At 33.3% G+C, this 20486-nt stretch overlaps 1 protein-coding gene across 1 annotated transcript in view; it reads left to right on the top strand.

Moving 5' to 3' along the window:
• The window catches only part of MDGA2 (MAM domain containing glycosylphosphatidylinositol anchor 2), a 729529-nt gene that overhangs the window by 449575 nt on the left and 259468 nt on the right, over positions 1-20486 (top strand). The window contains 1 exon segment of the mRNA XM_054690202.1: positions 6506-6680. Coding sequence (XP_054546177.1) covers positions 6506-6680 — 175 coding nt within the window.

The following is a 20486-nucleotide window of genomic DNA, read 5'->3' as shown; positions in this document are numbered from 1 at the left end:
TGATGAAATAATAAAATCATTTTTAAACTTTGAAAGAAACAAAAATCTGGTACTGATTGGAGTTCCTGGTAAAGGTCTATTACAAAATAAAATCTTCTTACAATGCTATCTGGATTAACCCACAACATTTTATTTATAAGCATTTGCAAGAAGCTATACCCTTTTCTGTCACCTTTGGTTTGAAATATTGCTAGCAGACTCTATCCTAGTGCACATGTACATATAGGGAGCCTGACATTGTTAAAGAGAGGCACTAAATTAATCTGAATTGCTCACTGTTTACTCATAAAAGAGATCAGTAAATTCTTTTCAAATGAGAGGAAAATCACAGCTAAAATAGAAATCCTAAAGTCTTCTCTGCTATAAGGCATATCTAGTATTCACAAATAGTCATGTCCTCATCCTATTTTTCTTTTGTTTCCAACACATTTGCTATGGTGATTTGCCTGTTCATTTTATTCTGTCCACCATTCCCCTTGTTGATATTCAAAAACTTTATTGCTCCCTTGAGCTTCTTATTTGCATCACACACAGTGAGAATTTCTTTGTCAGACTTTAGACTTATGTCAGATGGTAACTCCAACTTACAGAAATCTTTTAAAGATGCAAATGATGTTTTTTTTTATATTTTTAGTATTGATAGTAATGTTACTAGTAACTATGATCCTTGATATTCTGGAAATACTAGAAAAATAAGGTTTTTTATACATATAATATGGAAGTTTTCAGGTTAAAATATTGCTTTGTCAGAAAATTGTGGGGTTTTTTAATAAAATTAGATTTTGAAGCAAGCATCACATTTTGCTATAATTTGTGGTAGACTGATATGAATTATTAAAAATTGAACTTGTGTGATCTGGAGTCTTGTGCCACTGGAGATTCTATTTATTGTATTAAGTAATTCAAAGAGAACAAATTTCCTCTGTAATTTTCCGTGATATTAGTACAGATTAAGAGGAGAACCTTTATTTTCAAAACTCTAATGAACACTGCCTGCTCATAATCATCTACCACAGATATTCCTTGATACACTCTCAGGCTGACACATTGTAATTGGCTGTGTTAGCTTCTAAAGCATATGTTGGCAAATCACCCCGATAATTACATGAGATCAGATGATGTTTATCTTACTTTTCCTCTGAATTTCTCTCTGCATTTCTTTTTTTGTTACTATTGAGGGATCTTCTTTCAGAGTACAAATAAGGCTGGGGAAGAAACTCAGATTTTTCTCCACATATTTATCTGAGTATATATGGACTAAGTCTTTGGAAACTGACAGAACTTAGCTTCAATTCCCAAGTCCTTATTCGCTAAACATTAATTAGAAAGGAACCTAAAAATCTGAGCATGGCCCAGGTCTAAGTTATTATTGAGTTTGTAGCAGCTATGCAATCTCCTCTTTGTGGATTCAGCCAGTTCTATCTTTGAATTGCGCTTCAGGTTTTGACATTTTCGTAAGTTATCCAAGTCAACATTGATTTTATTTAAGGCTGTGTAAGAGCAATGATGTTACAGAAATATTACTATGGCAAAAAACAAAATAGAAAATTCTCTGTTGGCAGTTGGATAAACTAGTGCTAAGTGTTATATTCTGTCACCTCAGTGTTGTTTCTTCACATTAGGTAGAGAGTGAATTACAGTAAAGTGAATTTCCTAAATACTAGTATCTTTCTTTTTCTGTTCTGGTTATCCTAATGCAAATGATTGCTTAATGTTGCTCTAATGGAATTTAAACACAATCATATTTAATAATGCCACATACCTGAAAATTGAATATATTTCATTTCTATTGTGGGACAAACCATTGTCCCAAAAGTCCTTTCTGTTTTCCTAGTTATTGAGCCATCAGGTTTTAGCCAGGTGAGATGTAAGAATTTGCTATTCAGGATAGAGTGTTATGTTACGGGTGGCAGTGAATTCTTGTCTCTTGTCTTGTGTCATAAAAATTGAGGACACCGGGCCTCCCTGGTGGCATGAGGGGTTAAGCAAAGCACTATGAAGCTATCCACAGCCTCTGCAGCACGAGTTCGATTCCTGGCCGACCAGGGAGCTATGCAGCATACCTTTCCTGTCTCGCCCCATTGCTCCCCTCAGCAGTGTATTTCAGTCAGTCTGCCTGTTCTGCTCCCCACTCTGTCTCTGGTAAATCCTCTTACCCCCCACACCTCTGACCCGTACCCCAGTTCTTGTATGCATAAATAGATAAATCTTTAAAAATAATTGAGGAAACCGTCTGTGAGGAATGAGTTTGAGATTAATTTAGTGATACGTAAGTAGAAAGCTCCCATTAGAGAAAGGAGGTACCAAAATTAGTACCCTGGAAACACTCATGTCTAGGGTCTTTTATATTTAAATGTAGCTTGCTAAGGTGCACCTATCTGTCAAATATATACTTGGGGAAGTAGCTTGCTAAAGATTAATACACAGGCAACTAGAATGGTGGGAAACTTGCTAGAGATTAATACACATAACCACCCAAATCGCAGGGTCATCACCTCCTTCCCTCCTGCTCTTATCACTTTCTGACTGTCTCCTGCTGACAGGGTTCCTGCTCACAGACACAGGACATATAAATTTCCATTTTCTATAATTTTCTTTTGCCACTTTCATTCTCCATGGACCTCCTCCCTGCCTACCTAGCCAGTATCTGCCTCAATAGGTTTCCCAGCTTTTCTTAGCTATGGATGGGTCTAGAGCTATGCAGTGTGAACAGTAGTGTCATGCAGTGGCATCCTAGAATTTTCTGTAAAAGACAACTAGTAGGCACTTTTTCTCTTTTCCTCTTTCCTTGTGCTAGGATCAGGATGTGAAAACCAGATCCCTAATTGCAATTTTGGACTTTGAGCTTAAGCAACACATAGTAGGGAAGTGAGCAGTCATTAAGTCCACACTGGACTGCCTCACTGCAGATTTCTTTTACACATCAGAATCTAACTTTGTCTTGTATAAATTACTGTCCATTTGTCTAATTTACAGCTTAACCTAATCCTCAACATTATTCCACAAATTCCTCCAATTTCAACTCTGTCCTTTTTGCTCTCTTTTGCTCATTTTATCAAATATCTGTTTTTTCCATTCTTTCCATACCTCTCATTCTCTCTTCCATTAATGGAACTATGCATCGTTATATTTTATTTTTTTATCATTCAGCAAACTCTTTCTGTTTTAATTTTACAAAGCATCATTGCAAAGGATGAACATCTATTATTGAAATAGAGGGCTTAGTTTGATAACAAGAGTGATACCTAAAGCAAAAGTACCAGCTTAAGGTGAAAGTATAGGGCCTGGCAATTGTCAGACAGCTTCAGTACCAAAAGGTACTGACTTCAAAGCCCCTTTGTGGTGCCTTGCCACCATCCTTGAGTTCTCTTGGGCTACTTGGGTGGAAGGGGTCTTGTAAACTTTATTGCATCCACTCAAAACCTCGCAATTTCTATCTGGTTTTCTTTTTTTTTTAATATTTATTTATGCATACAAGAGCTAGGGTTCAGGCCAGCACTTTGGGGTATGAAAGGATTAACCAGAGACAGAGCAGGGAATAGGACAGGCAGACAGACTGTAATACACTGCTGGGAGCAGCAGCAGGTGAGTCAGGAGAGGTCTGCTGAGCCATGTGGGTCCCCTACCTGGCCTGGGATTGAACTCCTGCTGCAGTGGCTGGGGTTAGCTTCAGTGCGCTTCTAAACCCCTTGCCCCACCAGGGAGGCCCTCTATCTGGTTTTCTTCACCTCATCCTCCACCCTTGCCATCTCAAATTCTCTTTCTCCTCCTTACTCATATGCATTTCTATGGCCTCCAAATATTCCTTGAGGCACTGAGAAGACTCCTTGGTGGTTTTTCTTGTGGCATTTCTAGGCATATTATCTTCAGCTGGGTATTTCCTACTGCCCTAGTTAGCCACTGGCTTTCTTTCTTCATCTGTTTTTCCTTAATGCTCCAACTTTCCTTCTTTTGCCTCCTACTTTAGCTTTGTTGAGCCAATTTATAACCATTTCCCTCATATTATATTTATATTCTTTCCAATGTAATACTATCATATATATGTAGTATGATGATTGTGACATAATAATACATAATACAATAATTATGAATGCGTGTAATACAAATGAACAAAAGCTATTTTTCCTTAATAATTTTCAGTAATTTTTGAAATTCTTAATTTTTTAAAAAGTGAAAGTGTACTGAGATAATAAATTTTGATGACTAATAGTTTGTATTATAGTTTTTTCTTTTTCAATCTATTTCCCCTCCACAAACACACACATGCACAGGCATTAATAACCTTTTTAATATTTCAGTTAGGCAATTTCCATAACTTTTTATCCTGAACTTATTTTTTATATTCTGAAGTATTTATTTTTTAAAATCAATTACAGTATTATATTGGGTTAGTAAAAAAAAAATTGGCATCATTATTGTAGTTATGCTGATTTATATCAGTTTATTTTTTTTTTACTTTTTTTAAAGATTTATTCATACAAGAACTGGGGTACAGATCAGAGGTGTGGGGGTGAGAGGATTCACTAGAGACAGATTGGGGAGCAGAACAGGCAGATTGAGTGAAATATACTGCTAAGGGGAGCAGCAGGCTAGTCAGGAGAGGTCTGCTGCACCATGTGGGTAGCTCCCTGGCCGGAGATCGAACTCGTGCTGCAGAGACTGCAGATAGCATCACAGATTGTGTCCTAACCGCTTGTGCCACCAGGGAGACCCTATATCTTAGTTTATAGCTGAGAAATATTTCTTACCTTAGAGAGAATTAGTATCTCTATATATCAACAGATTTTTTAAAATTTTTTATTTACTTGGGCCTCCCTGGTGGCACAGGGTTAAGTCTCAGTGCTGTCAAGCTTGAGCCAGTCACTGCAGGAAGAGTTTGATCCCCAGGCCACCAGGGAGCTAACCCACATGGTGTAGCAGACCTGTCACTCTCTACTGCTCTCCTCTGCAGTCTATTTCAGTGGATCTGCCTGTTCTGTTACACACTCTCTTTGGTGAATCCTCTTACCCCCTGCACCTCTGGCTTACACCCAAGTTCATGTATGCATAAATAAATAAATCTTTAAAAAATAAATACATTTTTATTTACTTTTATCTTCTTTATTCATTAACTTGTAGATTTAACAAATTGAATTAAAATGAAACCCTAGATATCCCCATGAAAATAGTATCTGTCATACCAGTGTTCTTGTTTTACCTTGTCATTTTATAAGCATTTTAATTTATAATTGGTTCAAAATCAGGTGCTACATCTTTTACTTCTTTTACCTTCACGTAGAAGGTATTACAAAAATAATATTTTTGTGAATTACTTATTTGTTAACCTTTAAATAATATTTATGTTTCATTCACAATTAAGGACAAGCAATGATATTCATAATCATTTTGATAATGTGGGGAAATTTTTTAAGGTACTTTTAGTGTGATTAAATTATAGCTTCTAGTTTACATTTTATTAGGCATGGTATAAATACTGGCATTGTTGTAGGATTTCAATTATGAAGACTCAGTCTTTTGTTGCATTTTTTCATGTTTCTTTGTATGTATTTGACCAAAGGATTTCTATCAGCCACTTCTCAAGCTAAAAATAAACAAACAGAAACTTATACAGCAGGGACAGGGAGAAAAAAAAAATCCCTTTTACTTCCTATATTGTATCACTTTATAGTCAATCATGTGGCTTTTGTTCAGGTTTTATAAACTAAAATACACAAAATTTGAGCTGAATGCCAGTCTTTATTGCCAGTGAAAACTAAATCTGTTGTACACAGCTGTGTTTAAAAGAATGGTATTGTTTATAATGAATGTTTTAGGTATTCACAGTGTTTTCGCAGTTTAATATAAATGTTCTCTTTGAAAAGTTTGTATATTTTTTAAAATAGTTATTGATGTAAAGTGAAATCTAATTATCAATACAGATGATTCATCTGTGGGCTTATTAAAACACAAAACTAAAAAAAAACAAACCAAAACTACTTTTTTCAATCAGTAATATAAAATTATTCATTATCCCAAAAGCCATTCTAGTCATACATTTAGCATGCCCTGTATGTTTAAATTGTTTCTAATAGGAAATCTAAAATAATAAATAAAGCATGTCAAAAAAAGAAATTGAGAGCCTTCCTTACCTGTACTGCCTGTATTAAGCAAATAAAACATATCTTCCAGGTTTTGAAAAAATCTGAAAACAGTGTTAAAGTAGCATCAACAAAAAGATACCAATCCATGTTTCCAGCATACTACTGATTGTTATAATACTAATATCTCCCTTTATGTCATATTTACATTGCCCTTTACGTTAAAGAAGTGATTGATGGATTTTGATACAATGATGACATTGCATTAACATTTTATAAATCAGCTGTGTACATTAACTTTAAAAAAAAATTGCCGGGAATGGCATTGTAGCAGTTCTGAAAGCAAACTCTTCAAATTAGTAATGACTATTTGATTTTTCTCTGAGAAAACCAACCTAAAGTAACAATCTTTGTTGATGCTTGCTCAGATCAGGTGGACCAAAACAGCAGGAAGTGCCTCTGACAGATTCCAAGACTCAAGTGTCTTCAATGAAACTTTGAGGATTACAAATATTCAACGACACCAAGGAGGCCGGTATTACTGTAAAGCAGAGAATGGCTTGGGGTCACCAGCGATAAAGTCGATCCGAGTGGATGTGTACTGTAAGTAAATACCCCAGAAAGCTATGTTTAAGACTACTATGGATTTCTTCAGTGTTACAATTTGAAATCTATTTGTGCATTGTTAAGTCTATTGAGAAAAATATAGTTTATTCCAAAAAAAATCTGTTTAGTGGAGAATGAAAGGATGATAGCTCATTTTATTTCTTGAAGAATCTCCATTAAAATTTGCAATAATTTTTATGAAGTAATGCATACTTATTTTAGAACATTTAAGAATAAGATTATAGAAATATTTAAGAATCAGACCAATAACACAATAACAATGACTAAAAATCCACCAATGAATTTTGATGTTTGAATGGATATACTTCTCTTTTAAAGTTTTTACTGTTTTGTTTTTTTTTTTTAGGAGAAAAACTAAACCAAAATAAACCCTTGAATGAATATACTTCATTTCTTTATATAAAGTATTTAAATACATATATATGTTTTTAAACACAAAATCATGCTATTTACATTACAACTTCTTTTGTTAATGTTATATGTGATTTCAGCTATTCTTACATCATATAAGCAAAGCTATTTGAGTTGGCTTGTGAATGACCAAAAACCTCTTTGTGGAGTCTGTTTTTGATCGAATTCTGTTAAAAGTAATCAGTACCGAGGGCAATGTTTCACCACCTGGAATGTGTTTTTTGTTGTTGTTGTTGTTCTTAGTATCATTTTTGCACTTTTCTATATTAATATATAAATTGAAAAACCTTTTAGGATCCTTACTTTCTTCCTCACCAGAACTAATTACAAGGCCCGAAAATCTTTTGCTCTCTTATACTTGAAAAAAATACTCTTCTCTCCTCTTGTTACCACAAGGATTTTTCAGTATTATTTTGCATAATACCACTTTATTCCATATGTTCAGATCTTTTACTGTCCAGCTCAATGCCATAGTATCTCAGTTCATATTGAACACTTTGCTGGAAATTATAGCACTGCTCTCACCAGTTTTCCCAAGATCTATTAATTTTTGAAAGCTTAAGCCACTTTGGAAGCAGTCATGCCTGAAGTCACTAGCTGTGTTCTCTTCCTCTTCTTTAAGTTCCTTGCGAATTTCTCCCACACAAACTAGACTTGACAAAACATCTTGTTCTATATTGTTAAGTGAAATGTCACTGTGATGGATACAATGGTAAGCACTATTTTTGGTACATTATTGGTGGCCAGAATTTATTAGAAAGTTGCATACAACTATATTGTTTGAAAAATAAAATGTATTAAATTATGGAGTCTTTGACAGCTAATGTCAGGGAATGCTTTACTTTCACATCTTGACATCTTTCTAGTGTTCTAGACATACGTCTTAAGTAGTTATGCTTATTCTTGAAGAGTCAGAGAAATAAATTCCTTCCGATAGTACAATTTCCAAAATGTTTAGACTGATAAGAAAACTTCACAATTGAAGCAACTACTTGAGGAATCCAAGTGTTCCAAATATAGTTTTGATTGAAGACTTAGAGTTTTTGAGTTTCAGTTTTCTCTGTATTAATTTTTATAATTTAAAACCCATTTTCTCATTTTAATAAGAACATTAATAGCATGTTAATGCTGTATTTACATTTGGCAGTCCTGGTGTCTAAAATTGGATTATAGTCTTGGGAGTAAATCTGTGGTTGGATTTTGATTTAACATTAGACTGATTGAATAAATACTCATTTTTATGAACCATAAAAAAGCAAAGAACTTTACTTCAGGTATTTTTACTTTAACTCTTTTAGGAAATGCTAATCAATAGGTTCATTTTTGTTCTGTCTGGAGCATAATTTTAGAATTGTCACTTGTACTGAAGATTTCTATTTCTTTTTCTAAACTGAGATCACCAGTGGGCACTTTCATCAACATCTGCGGAACTTGGGACACAAGAGAGGCGTTGAGAATTTATATGTGCAACAAATAACTGAGGCTTGGATTTAATCAGAACTCCAGTAAATAATACTAAATTTTATTGATGAAGCCCTCATTATAGTTTGTATCTAAAAAGTGCCCAATAATGTATTAATTTTATGACCATCAGTAGTCTTGGAGAATTTTAAGAATATTGAAAAAATAGATTTTATTAAACCCTCATTTTAGTCAGATTTTTCTAGATTTTAGAACTAAAATATCATTATTTTGATGAGAAAAGTTTAGTTTTACAAGAGGAATCTGCTATAAGCTAATTGATATAAAATGAGGTAATTTTTATTACATGGATTTTTTTGAAATATTTTTGCGAAACATTTTGATATACTTGGGTATATTTATTAATCTGCTTTAACATTTTTCCCACATAATTTTCTAAAACTATTTTTTGTAGAGAATTTTAACCACATAATTTCTTTTTAAAAAACTACCAAATGTTTGTATATGTATATCTATCTATCTCAATAAAAAATGTAGTTAGCTCTGTGTTTTTTTGAGATAATATTCTGATTTTCAATTTATAAGACTTATTGTTTTTATTTTTATGAATTCTAAGCATCCCAAAGGGATGTACATATTTTTTAACATATGTTTATGTTTTCTTTGGAGAAGTGTCCATTTAGGTCTTCTCCCCATTTTTTGATTGGGTTTTCTGTCTTATTTTTGTGATGTGCAATATTTTCTCCTATTTAGTAAGGTGTCTTCATTTTATGTATAGTGTCTTTCACTATGCAAAAGCATTGTAGTTTGAAATAGTCTCATGAGTTTATATTTTTTGTTTTCCTTGCCACAGGAGTTGGGTCCCTAAATTTATTACTGAAGCCATTATAATTGTTCATTTTATTTATGCTTTTTTTCTGAAGCATTTTATAGTTTTTGATCTTAAAGTTACTTTAGTCCATTTTGAATTTATTTTTGTATATGATGTGAGATAATGGTGTACATCCATTCTTTTTGCCTGTGACTGTCCATATTTCCCAACACCATTTGTTGATGAGACTTTCCTTTCTCCAATATATATTCCTTAATGCCTTTGTTGTAGATTAACTGTCCATGTAAATGGGCTTTATTTCTGGACTCTCAATTCTAGTGGTATGTATGTCTGTTTTTAGCCCAATGCCATACTATTTTGATTGCTGTAGCTTTGGAGTATACTTTGAAGTCATAATTTGAGACCTCCATTCCTTATCTTTTTTATTTTCAAGATTTATTTGATTATTCAGAGTCTTTTATGTCTCCATGTAAATTCCTGTAATGTTTGTTCTATATCTTTGAAGCATACCATTTAAACATTAACAAAGATTGTATTGAATCTGTATTTTGCTTTGAGTAAGATGGCATTTTAATTAAATCTCCCAATCCATAAGCAGGAATGTCTTTCTACTTCTTTGTGTTTTGTTTTCTTTTAGCAATTTCTTATAGTTTTCATTGGATAGATCTTTACCTCCTTTGTTAAGTTTACTCCTAGGTATATAATACCTTTTGATGTGACAGTAAAGGGAATTATTTTCTTGATTTCTTTGTCATCTAGTTCATCATTTGCATGTAGGAATGCAATTGATTTTTGTAGATTGATTTTTTATTATGTCATTTCACTGTCCTATGATTTACTGTCTCTGTTATAATAGGGATATACTGGAGTCCTTTAGAGTTTCTACATATATTATCATAAAAACATGGATTCCTTTTATACCTATGTCTTGCCTCATTGTTCTAACTAGGACTTCCAATATTATTTTGAATAGTAGTGATAAAGTGAACATTCAATTTAGAGTGTACCAACTCCTATGGAAAACAGTATGGAGGTTTCTTAAAATATTAAAAATAGAGCTACCATATGATCTAGCAATGCTATTTATAGGTGTCTACACCAAAAATGCAAAAATGCTAATTCAAAGGAATGCATGCACTCCTTATTCCTGACAGTACTATTTATAATATCCAAGTTATGGAAGCAACGTAGGAATTAAATAAAGAAAGCATAATAGATAATTTTTAAAGGATATTATTGTGGGAGAATATAGAAGGAAACCCCAGGATTATAATGAAGCAAGACACCATGATGATAGCTGTGTATTGGTCCTCAAGAGCAACCAAAATAGATTGAAGCTGGAAAAGGCACCATGAAAGATTTCTTCAGGAAAGAGTTACAAGTAGTAGATTGACTGATATTTTAGAAAGAAATTTTACATTCTCATGGAAAGCTTAATAATATCGATAGCTGCCACAAAATGGAGAGAAAAAAATATGGGAATCATTAACAGAGGCAAAGAGAAAATTGCATGAAAAGGAATGTAACTGAAATATATTGCAACATCAGTAAAGAGTTCTTGGATAGTCAATAACAGCAATAGCATTTGATTGAGTGTCTGAGGTCTAGAGTAAGCATAAAGAAGGTAGGGGGTTAGTATAAGTAAGCTAAAGGTTTTACTTCAAAAGGTAGAAATCAGTAAGACAATGTATAAAAAAAAACTGTAAATAGCAGTTGAACATTGAGAAATGTGAAGGGAAAATGAAAAATGGTTAAAAGAAGCATTAGAAAAACTTGGCTTTGGGCATTGGAAATGTGTGAGGTTGTATTTATATAATTATTTGACTTTCTAAACTTTGTGCATATATAATTTGATATTTTTAATTCATAAATATAGATGTGAAGATTTTGCCTTGGAGGTTCTGGTTATTAACCCATTAAAATTAAAAATTAATGCATTCCAAGTTGTTTATCAAAAGTTGTTATCAATTCTGAGGCTTGAGATGATATTTGTAGTCATACTTTTTATTATTTTCATAAGGATTGATATCCATTAATATCTGACACTAAATAAAGTTCACTGAAAAGATAAAAGTAAAAGATAAATGACAGCAAAGAGAATGTTGGTACCACATTCTAACTATTTTTCACCAAACTTAATAGAATACAACTTTTTCAGATTACTCTTCACTAATATTTGTCAATATATTTAGGATGAAACTTTTAAAGATCAGTTTGACTTTTCATTTAGCAAATATTTGAGTGGCTATTCAAAATATGGGTTCCATTCAATTTTGTAAGGTTCAAAAAGAATTTATTCAATAAAGTGTTTCTTCATTGAGTTTAAATTACTTCAAGGGACAAAGTGAAATATATAATTAATTTAACTACAATACAGAGGTTAAACAATAAGATAAATGACATAAATAATTCCACCCAACATGCAGGTTGTGTCAATGGCACTACAAACGTAGTGCACAAGTGATATGTGATTGTGGCTCTTATCGTGAAAAAAGTAGGGTTTGCATTATAGTTTGAAGGATGAGATTTGAAGCAGTTCTCCATGCCATTCTTACATGTCATTTGACAGATTTTTGTCTTAAGCTCTCTTTTTCAAGGATGTTTGTGGAGCTTACAGCTTCGGGTATTAGAGAAATTGTCTGCCTTCAGGGCAGAAGGTCTGTTTGTTTCCTGACCAGGATAATAAAGACAATGTCTCCCTCTGGGGCAAAGATTGGTCAGATTTGCTAGCGTGACCTTTCTAAAATAGGGACTTTCTTAAACTCAGGATTCATTAGATGTGTTACAACATTCACTCAGGTTGCCCCCACATCACCCCTGTGGAAATTGAGGGAGAAGGAGAACCTGTGAACTGATTCGCACTGTCTAAATGGGAAGTATTGTTCCTTATAATCAAAAAATTGGAATTCTCACTGAGAAACCTTGCTTAGCTCTTTCAAAAAATTAAAACAATAACATTGTACTTTATTGAAAGAGTTTAGTTTTAAACAGATATTGAATACAGATATCAACATTTTAAAGAGATAAGGCACATCTTGGAGATAGAGCTGTTTCAGCTCCAGACAACAGCAATAAGGTAGTGTCACACTAAATGGAGTCACACAATACAATATTTCTGTTTTCTGAGTGTACAGAAAAGTTATGTTTATATATAGTATAGTCTAGTAAGTGTGCAATAGTATATGTCTATAAAGGAAGTGGATATACCTTAATTGTGACACAGGTATACAAACTAGACATATGCTATTGGAAAAATAGTGCCAAGAGGCCTTCTTAACTCAAGGTTGTCACAGTACTTCAATCTGTAAAATCACAATATCTGTGAAGTGCAATAAAATGAGGTGTGCCAGCAAGAAAGATCTTTATTTCTGATCCAAAAGTCTCATGTGTTCAGTCAGCATCCATGCAATTATGGCAAGCTAGCCCGTTAGCCAGAAAATGGGGAAATATTAGATCCTTTAGAGCTGTTGACACAGTAACAGTTACAAAAGTAGAGGGGAAGGCCAAAGGTATTCCATAAGACATGGTTCTTTAATTAAAGGTAACAGGGTGGTTGAGTAGGGAGAAACAAGGAAGGAGAGAAGATGGGGAAAAGAAGGAAGGGGGATCAAGAAGACCTGGAAGAGGCACATGGAGCAAAGAAACTTGTGTAGAAGCTGTGTTTGGTTCTCAACCTTGGACTGATACCAGGGACATGGGGGACATGGAAGGAGATACTTGAAACAGATGTTGGTGAGAGATCATGGAGAGGTTAACAATGGCAGCCTTTCTCTTGATTTTGATTTTGCTCTTTTCCTTCCTGACTTATCTGGCCCTTTCTGCCCCTTTACAAAAGGGAAAACAGATTCAGTAAACCATATTTGGAGAAGTAGTGACAGAGAGGTTTAGAGTAGGAAAGAGAGCATAAGTTGATAGATGAGCTGGCCGATTGTATTTAAATTTTACTGCCCGTGTTTTTCAACCATTGAATGATTACCTGCCATTTGTTTAAGAAGTGATATAAAGAAATTATAATTTTATGATTTCAACATTACATATGAGAGTTAGCAGTCTTCTAATACTAAAAATGCTTCATTTGCCCTCTAAGAAGCAATGCTCCCTCATTGAAAGCCCCATGATTTTTCTTTGGAGGAAGTGAATTTTGAAGTTCTCATACTTAAGTATAGGTATTACCTTGATATTCTTGAAAGCATTTAAGCAGTTTCCCGAGGATGTGTTCACCTAAATCTTTCACTTATTCTCAGCCATTACTGTATTGCTCACAGGGTAATAGAGGTCATACAACTTTAAAGGTTAGGGTTTGATTAAAACTTATTTTTAATTCGAAAAGAAATTAGATTCAGAGGCATTAGTTTAATAAGTTTTCGTGTGTGCAGATACTGTTCACACACGAGACAAATCTTTTCCAATATCCATTAAACATTTTGTAAGCCTTCTTATTTCTGAAACATATTCCTCACTTTAATTTCACTTAGGTAGATTGCTGCATTTCATTATATTCAGAACAAGCAGTGATATTTTTGCCCTTGTCTATTAGATTTATTTATTATATTTTCACCTGAGAAATTAGTGGAAGATTACAATGACATCTTATCAATTTATTCCCAAAATACAATTTGCCTGTGTTAGAAAGTAGAATTATGAACTGCACAGCTTAAAACTATTGACAATGTGTTGTTTGGGTTTATTTTTATTGGATTCAACAGCATGACTTCTGGATAAGAAAGTTCAGAAAAAGGAGTAGAATGAATAATGGGAATTCTGGTAGCATGGCAAACTCTGGAAGGAAACTAGTCTTCAGTCAACCTCATTAAGCATAATTTTCTCTCCTACCCACCATCCGCCCTCCCAAAACATCAGTGTTGGCATTGGAAGGTCTTAATAATGCTTCATATGGTAATTGAATGCTTATTAAAAATGGGCAGACCTTATGGTAATTACCCCATTAATAAATTTCAAGACAGAATTTTGCAATTTTGTGTGTGCTGCAGATGACAAATACTTGCTTACCAGAGTTATTTAGTCGTGTGGCACATAATTCCTAAATATAATTCCTAATAAAAAAATCTCACTCAGTAAAATAAATAAATAGCCTTCAGTGGAAGCTATAGAGAGCATATGGAGATTCTTATTAAGTTAAAGACTGTCAATATGCTAAGAATACTTGAATTTTTATGATCTTTGGTATGAACAGGAAGATAAAGATATAAATCAAAATTCTTTGAACCTACCTCATTTGTTCTGCTTAAGGTATTGCATAAAATATACTTAGCATTTGATAATATGTTTTCTCTAACAAGTACTTTGCTAATTTTAAAGTGCTTGCTAATTTTTGTGCAACATTTGTTTCTAAGTTTCTTTTTTTTTAATTGTCAAGACCAAATTGACCTTCTTATAATGCTTAGTATGTACACATATGTCCACTCTTTCTTCCATGTTATCATTTTGAATTTTGGAAGAGTCTGACTGCCCAATCATTTTTTCCCCCAAAGATTCCACTTAATTTATTGTTCCCTGTATGAAATATTTTCCAAACATTTTACCTTTTGGTGGTTTATCTTAACATGCTTAATTTTGTCAATATTTCCCTAAAATTTTAGTGAAGTTGATCCAGTAGTTTTACTGTGGATATGAAGTAATTCACCCAGTCTAAATGGGAAGTATTACTCCTTTCAATCAAGAAATTTGCTTTCTTAATAATAAACCTATTTCTTAAAATTTAAAGTAATATTTTTTATTGACATAGACATATTTTGCTTGTGATAAAAGTTTTTAAACAAACATTGACATTTTATACACATAATGAAAATAGACCTTCTAGTAACATTTTTGATGGATTGATCATAATGTAAACCTTAAGGCAAAATCTTGTATTTATTCTTGCTTAATTTCATCTTATTTTTCTACTCATAAATTAAGATTTTAAAATATATTTGTAGTAGAATTTAATTTCTTATTTATTCATTTCAGTTTTTATATTTTCATTATTTTGTTTAAAAATATTATTGCTTCCTATGTTTCATCTAATTCATTTCAAAACATATTACCTGGGTCATGTCCTAGTCTATCACTTTAGCATACTACATTAGCATACTAATATTTGGCACTTTAGAATACTGGAAACACCTCCAAATTTCATACTTTTAATCATGACCTCTAGTAGGTACTTTTATGATATTTTGTAAACCAATGTTTATTTCCTTTTTACACAGCTGAAACATTTAATAACCTCTTTTCGTTTAGTTGGGTTCATAAAACTAGTTTGACCAATTGTATGTAGATAAAATAACTTATGTCTCACTCACAGTGTTTGAAATAACTCATAATTCTTCTCACATTGTCTTGGTTTATCTATCTTTGCATAGAAGGCTACTGTAAAGTATCTGAAAACATAGCAGTTTATGGAACCACATGATGGAAGGGACATTTGGGTTGGAATTTAAAAGAGGGCAATTTTTTTGTTTGTTTTTTAAACCAATTAGATTTTGGAAATATTTGTTACACCTACTCTGTTTTCTGTCGTCTTCATAAGTATAGAAATAACCTGTCCTATGCTGTGTTCATGAAGTTATAGAGTGTCTTAAAAATTGGATAGGCACTTTGTCTGCTTTAGCACATTTGATTGGTTCAGAAGTAAGTACACATAAACAAAAATAAACTGAAAAAAAAGAAATTCATTCTTTGACTATATGCACAAAACAGATAAAGAAGGAAAACTGCAGATTTCTCAGATTCCAATTTTATCTCTTCTGCTCACAAAGAGACACCCCCAGTGTGAGATCTCTTCCCTTTCTAATTCTGTGTTAATATTTTCAGAAACTGAATAATTTTCTACTTCTCCCATTCTTCCGTGAAACAAAAGGATAGAACCGTATCTCAGTGAAGGACTATAATACCATAGAGTAACTTTGTTCTGGACTGCTTTTTTTTTTTTTTCTTTAAGATTTATTTATTTATACAAGAACCTGGGGTACAGGCCAGATGTGTGGGAGGGTGAGAGGATTCACCAGAGACAGAGTGGGGAGCAGAACAGGCAGACAGACTGAAATACACTGCTGAGGGGAGCAGTGGCTGAGACAGGCGAGGTCTGCTGCACCATGTGGGTAGCTCCCTGGCAGGGGATCGAACTCATGCTGCAGTGGCTGCAGATAGCTTCACAGAGCTGTGCTCAACTGACTGTGCCACCAGGGAAGCCGTGTGACTGCTTCTTAATTTTCCTGTATCTCTCTCAAATTCTGTTCCTCAAAAAATAATCTTAATTTTCATTTGCCTAAAGTTGCTACAACTAAAGTATGAAGAAGTGATTGTTACTTATTTAAGGAGACCAGTTTAGTATATTGGCTTAGTTCAGTTTTACACTTTGATTTAACAAAATATTTTAGATCAACAAGGTTTAATTTCTAGAGTTAGTGCAGCTTTGCTTTTATAAATGAGAAAAAGAACATTCATTTTTGCAGGGTGATTCCTACAGAGAGACTGAAAGCTGATTTTCATTTTGAGTCTCATCAATGTTAAACATTCACAGAGATAATATTTAAACAGTTTTGTCATATATAAAAATGGAGGATGTGACAGATCTCACTGAGTTGTAGGACTTCATTTTTTATTTTCATTTTAACATTTTGAAAGGACAGTTTATTAGGAAAAGGAGAAAGAAAGAGGGCACCTGCCTAGCCACGGGTGGGCAGGAGAGCTGCCCAGAACTGTAGAAATGTCCCTGGGAAATTAATACCCGCTCATATCCTCCCACTACATTTAGTGGGATTTGGAGTATCTATACCTTAGTTTCCATTCCACTTGGGTGGTATGATGCAGAGGATTGTTGTTATGTCTCCCAGAGTATCTTAGGAAAATTAAATTGCAATTCCTCACAATGGTAACTAGATTAATAATGCACTCTTTATGTTTCCCCACTCACTTTTTTCCCAACGTCCTACTAGTATTTCTGGGAACATGGCAATAAAGAGGTGCCTTTAAGTTGGTATGATGGTACATTTGTAGAGTGTTAGGTAGATTTTAGCTTTAAGAGCAAATAATATGTCTGACTTATTTCTCTTTTCATAAACCTTATTAAAAAGTTATTTTTGTATATAGTAATTATTACAATAATAATTATCACAACGCAATTATTACACCTATTTTGACTTAACTTTAATGCAGTATAATTTTTATATACTCACAGAGTATTTTTTTAATAACGTATAAGTATTTTGTCCAACATCAATTTCAAGGTATATTTTTTAAAATTTTATTTCTAGAGATAATGCCATCTTGAATTAACTTTCTATGCTCTTCTACTGGTGACTTTCTCTTTCCCTTATATTTGTCAAATTTAATGAAACAGATTCGGCCATATGTCCATAGGTCTATGAAAGACTTCTGTCTTCTTAACTTCCCATAAACATTGACTCTTTCATACCTATTCACTGCGTTGTATTCAGAGAACAAGGGGAAGATTTACTTTTAAATGAATTTAGCTTTTAAATCTTTATCAAGGTGATTATTATCCTTTCAATACTGGGCAAACACACCCTTTTACGGTTTATTCACAAGGCACCTATTGGAATCTTTCCCTCATTCCAGAGGCACACAATCATAATAGCTGCCAACAACTTTCTCTGTTACTCTGCACCTGTTCCTACTACCTTAAGGTCATTTTGCTCATTCAGCCTGATTCTGAAAATCCCAAATGTTCTGTGAGCCTTCTGGATTGGAGGTCCCAGTCTGCCACTTCCAATTATGATCTGTCAGATTGCAATGTTAATTGAAGACCCACTATATGTAAAACATTCTCCTAGCAGTTAAAGTGAGAGATAAACCAAGAGTACAAGACCTTTGCCATAAAGAAGTTTATAATTAGTTGGAGATTTGAACAATAGACATAAAAAAGAATTGTTAAAAATTAGACTGCTGAGAAAAATTTGTATGCATATTAGAAGTATTTAAAAAGTGATATAGAATGTGACATTAATTAGAAAGTACTCCCACTAAATACACTAAAGAATTCAGGAAAGTAGATGTAATAATTATTAAATCAATGTACATGTAATTTTTAGATTGTTAATAGGATAAAACTACAATTTCTTGTGCTAATTTATTAACTGAAAGTAGCAATTTTTCCCCACAAAGGTTGATGACTATTGTATTGTGAACTATGTTGATATTTGATATTTTTGTGCTTATTTTTTACCAACAAATAAAAAATGTGTCATCTAACTTCAGTGATGTTTCTCTCTCAGATCTGAAAAAATGACTTATAAATTTTATCTGTCATTTTAAAGTGGTAGATCACTGATGAACCCTTGAAAAGCAGACCACAAACTGCATGAGACTCCTTAAATTGGATCCTATTCCATCTTATAAAGATGGAATATTACTCAATATTACTCAATATTCTAATATTACTCAATAATTATATATGAAAAACTTAAAAAAACATTAAAAACTGGGGGAAGAAAAGTTTAAGGCAGATGCTGCCTGCTGAGTCAAGTAGAGAATTAAGATTGACATTCAATGTTTTGATTTCCAATCAGTTTTTAAACCCTCTGAGTCTATCTTTCTCTCTATGGGCAGATTCTGCTACTGCCAACTATGTATGGCATACACATTTCATTAGAAAAAGGAGAACAAAGTTAGGAAAAGCAATATAATTTGTACAAATAAAGTGAGATTCTAAGGTGGTTTAAATCTGAAAAGATACGAAGTTGTTAATTATAATAGATTAGAGTTAAATTCCATATATCTTATAATCTAACAAACTTCAGATTTGTACAGAGAGATAAAGTAAAAGTTTGAATAATAAATTATTGCTTATTTAAATATTTAGCACTTGTGGCCATTATATGAGTAATACTGTCTCTGAATCTGTCCATAATATATTGAACTATCTAATTTAGCTATAACAATTCTAGGAAATTCTAGTAACCTTTGCTTCTGCAGATCTGTCTATACTATGTGAAAGATCTAATCATTTGAAATAATCAGTATAGAACAAGATGGAAAGATTCCCATAGTGAATAAAAAAAATTAGATCTAACAAGATAATAAGCTTTTTAAAATCAAAATGATTTCCACTTTCAACTTCAAGGCAAAGGTTTATTTTTTTTTTTCACTTTGACAATGGAAATAAAATGTATCATGTCAGCCTGGCCAAGGATATAAGTGAGGACAGCTGACCTTGTCTTGATACTTTATATTTTCAAAAACTTAGCTCTGTTCTCTTCAAAGCAGAGACATTTAATTAACATTTTTAGCATCTGAACCATACTGGTGTGACTGAACACCAAATATTGAAAAGTAGCCTACTTTCAAACTCTCAAGTTGAAAGTGAACTGAATACATCTAACCGTACTAAAGAAAAATGCAGTTTTTAACTAGTTTGTTTTTTCAGTCACTTGAGATTGTCACCAGACTAGAATATAAGATTCCTGTGTCGTGAGTTAACTATGAGGCAGATATGCATTCAAGGCATCTGGATGGCTGTGAATGCAGTCAATGAGAGGGATTGTTAAGTTTGTTCAATATCAAATATTTCCAGGTGGCCATACCTAAGAGTGATACTCAGAATGTGGAGTTAACATGTAAAGAAAGGCTTTTAGAAATCTCTTCAAATTTTCAGAATGACTAAAATAGAGAAAATGGAACATGCCATTTTGTAATTCCACCTCCACTATTGTATTGCAGTCCCTCATCACCTCACACCTGGTTCTTGTAAAAAGCTTCCCAGCAGGGGCCTCACTGGTGGCACAAGGGGTTAAGTCTCAGCACTCTGAAGTTATCTGCAGCCGCTGCTGCACAAGTTTGATCCCCAGCCAGGTAGCTAATCCACATGGCACAGCCGACCTCTCCTGCCTCGCCCACTATACCCCTCAGCAGTGTCTTTCAGTAGATCCACCTGTTCTGCTCCCCACTCTGTTTCTGGTAAATCCTCTCAACAGCCATTCGCACCTGTGACCTACACCCCAGTTCTTGTATGCATAAATCTTTTTTAAAAAAGCTGCTCAGCAGACATCTGTGCTTACAGTGCTCTCCTTGAATTTATTCAGCATATTATTGTTGTATAAATCACTCTTAAATCCAAGGCTTATCATAATATTTGTCACTAAAAATTCTACATT

The sequence above is a fragment of the Talpa occidentalis genome, unplaced genomic scaffold (assembly GCF_014898055.3).
Source record: "Talpa occidentalis isolate TD23 unplaced genomic scaffold, MPIMG_talOcc4v2.1 talOcc4.11, whole genome shotgun sequence".
NCBI lineage: Eukaryota > Metazoa > Chordata > Mammalia > Eulipotyphla > Talpidae > Talpa > Talpa occidentalis.
Note: the sequence above shows the minus strand (reverse complement) of the source record. Positions and strands in the feature narration are given on the sequence as shown.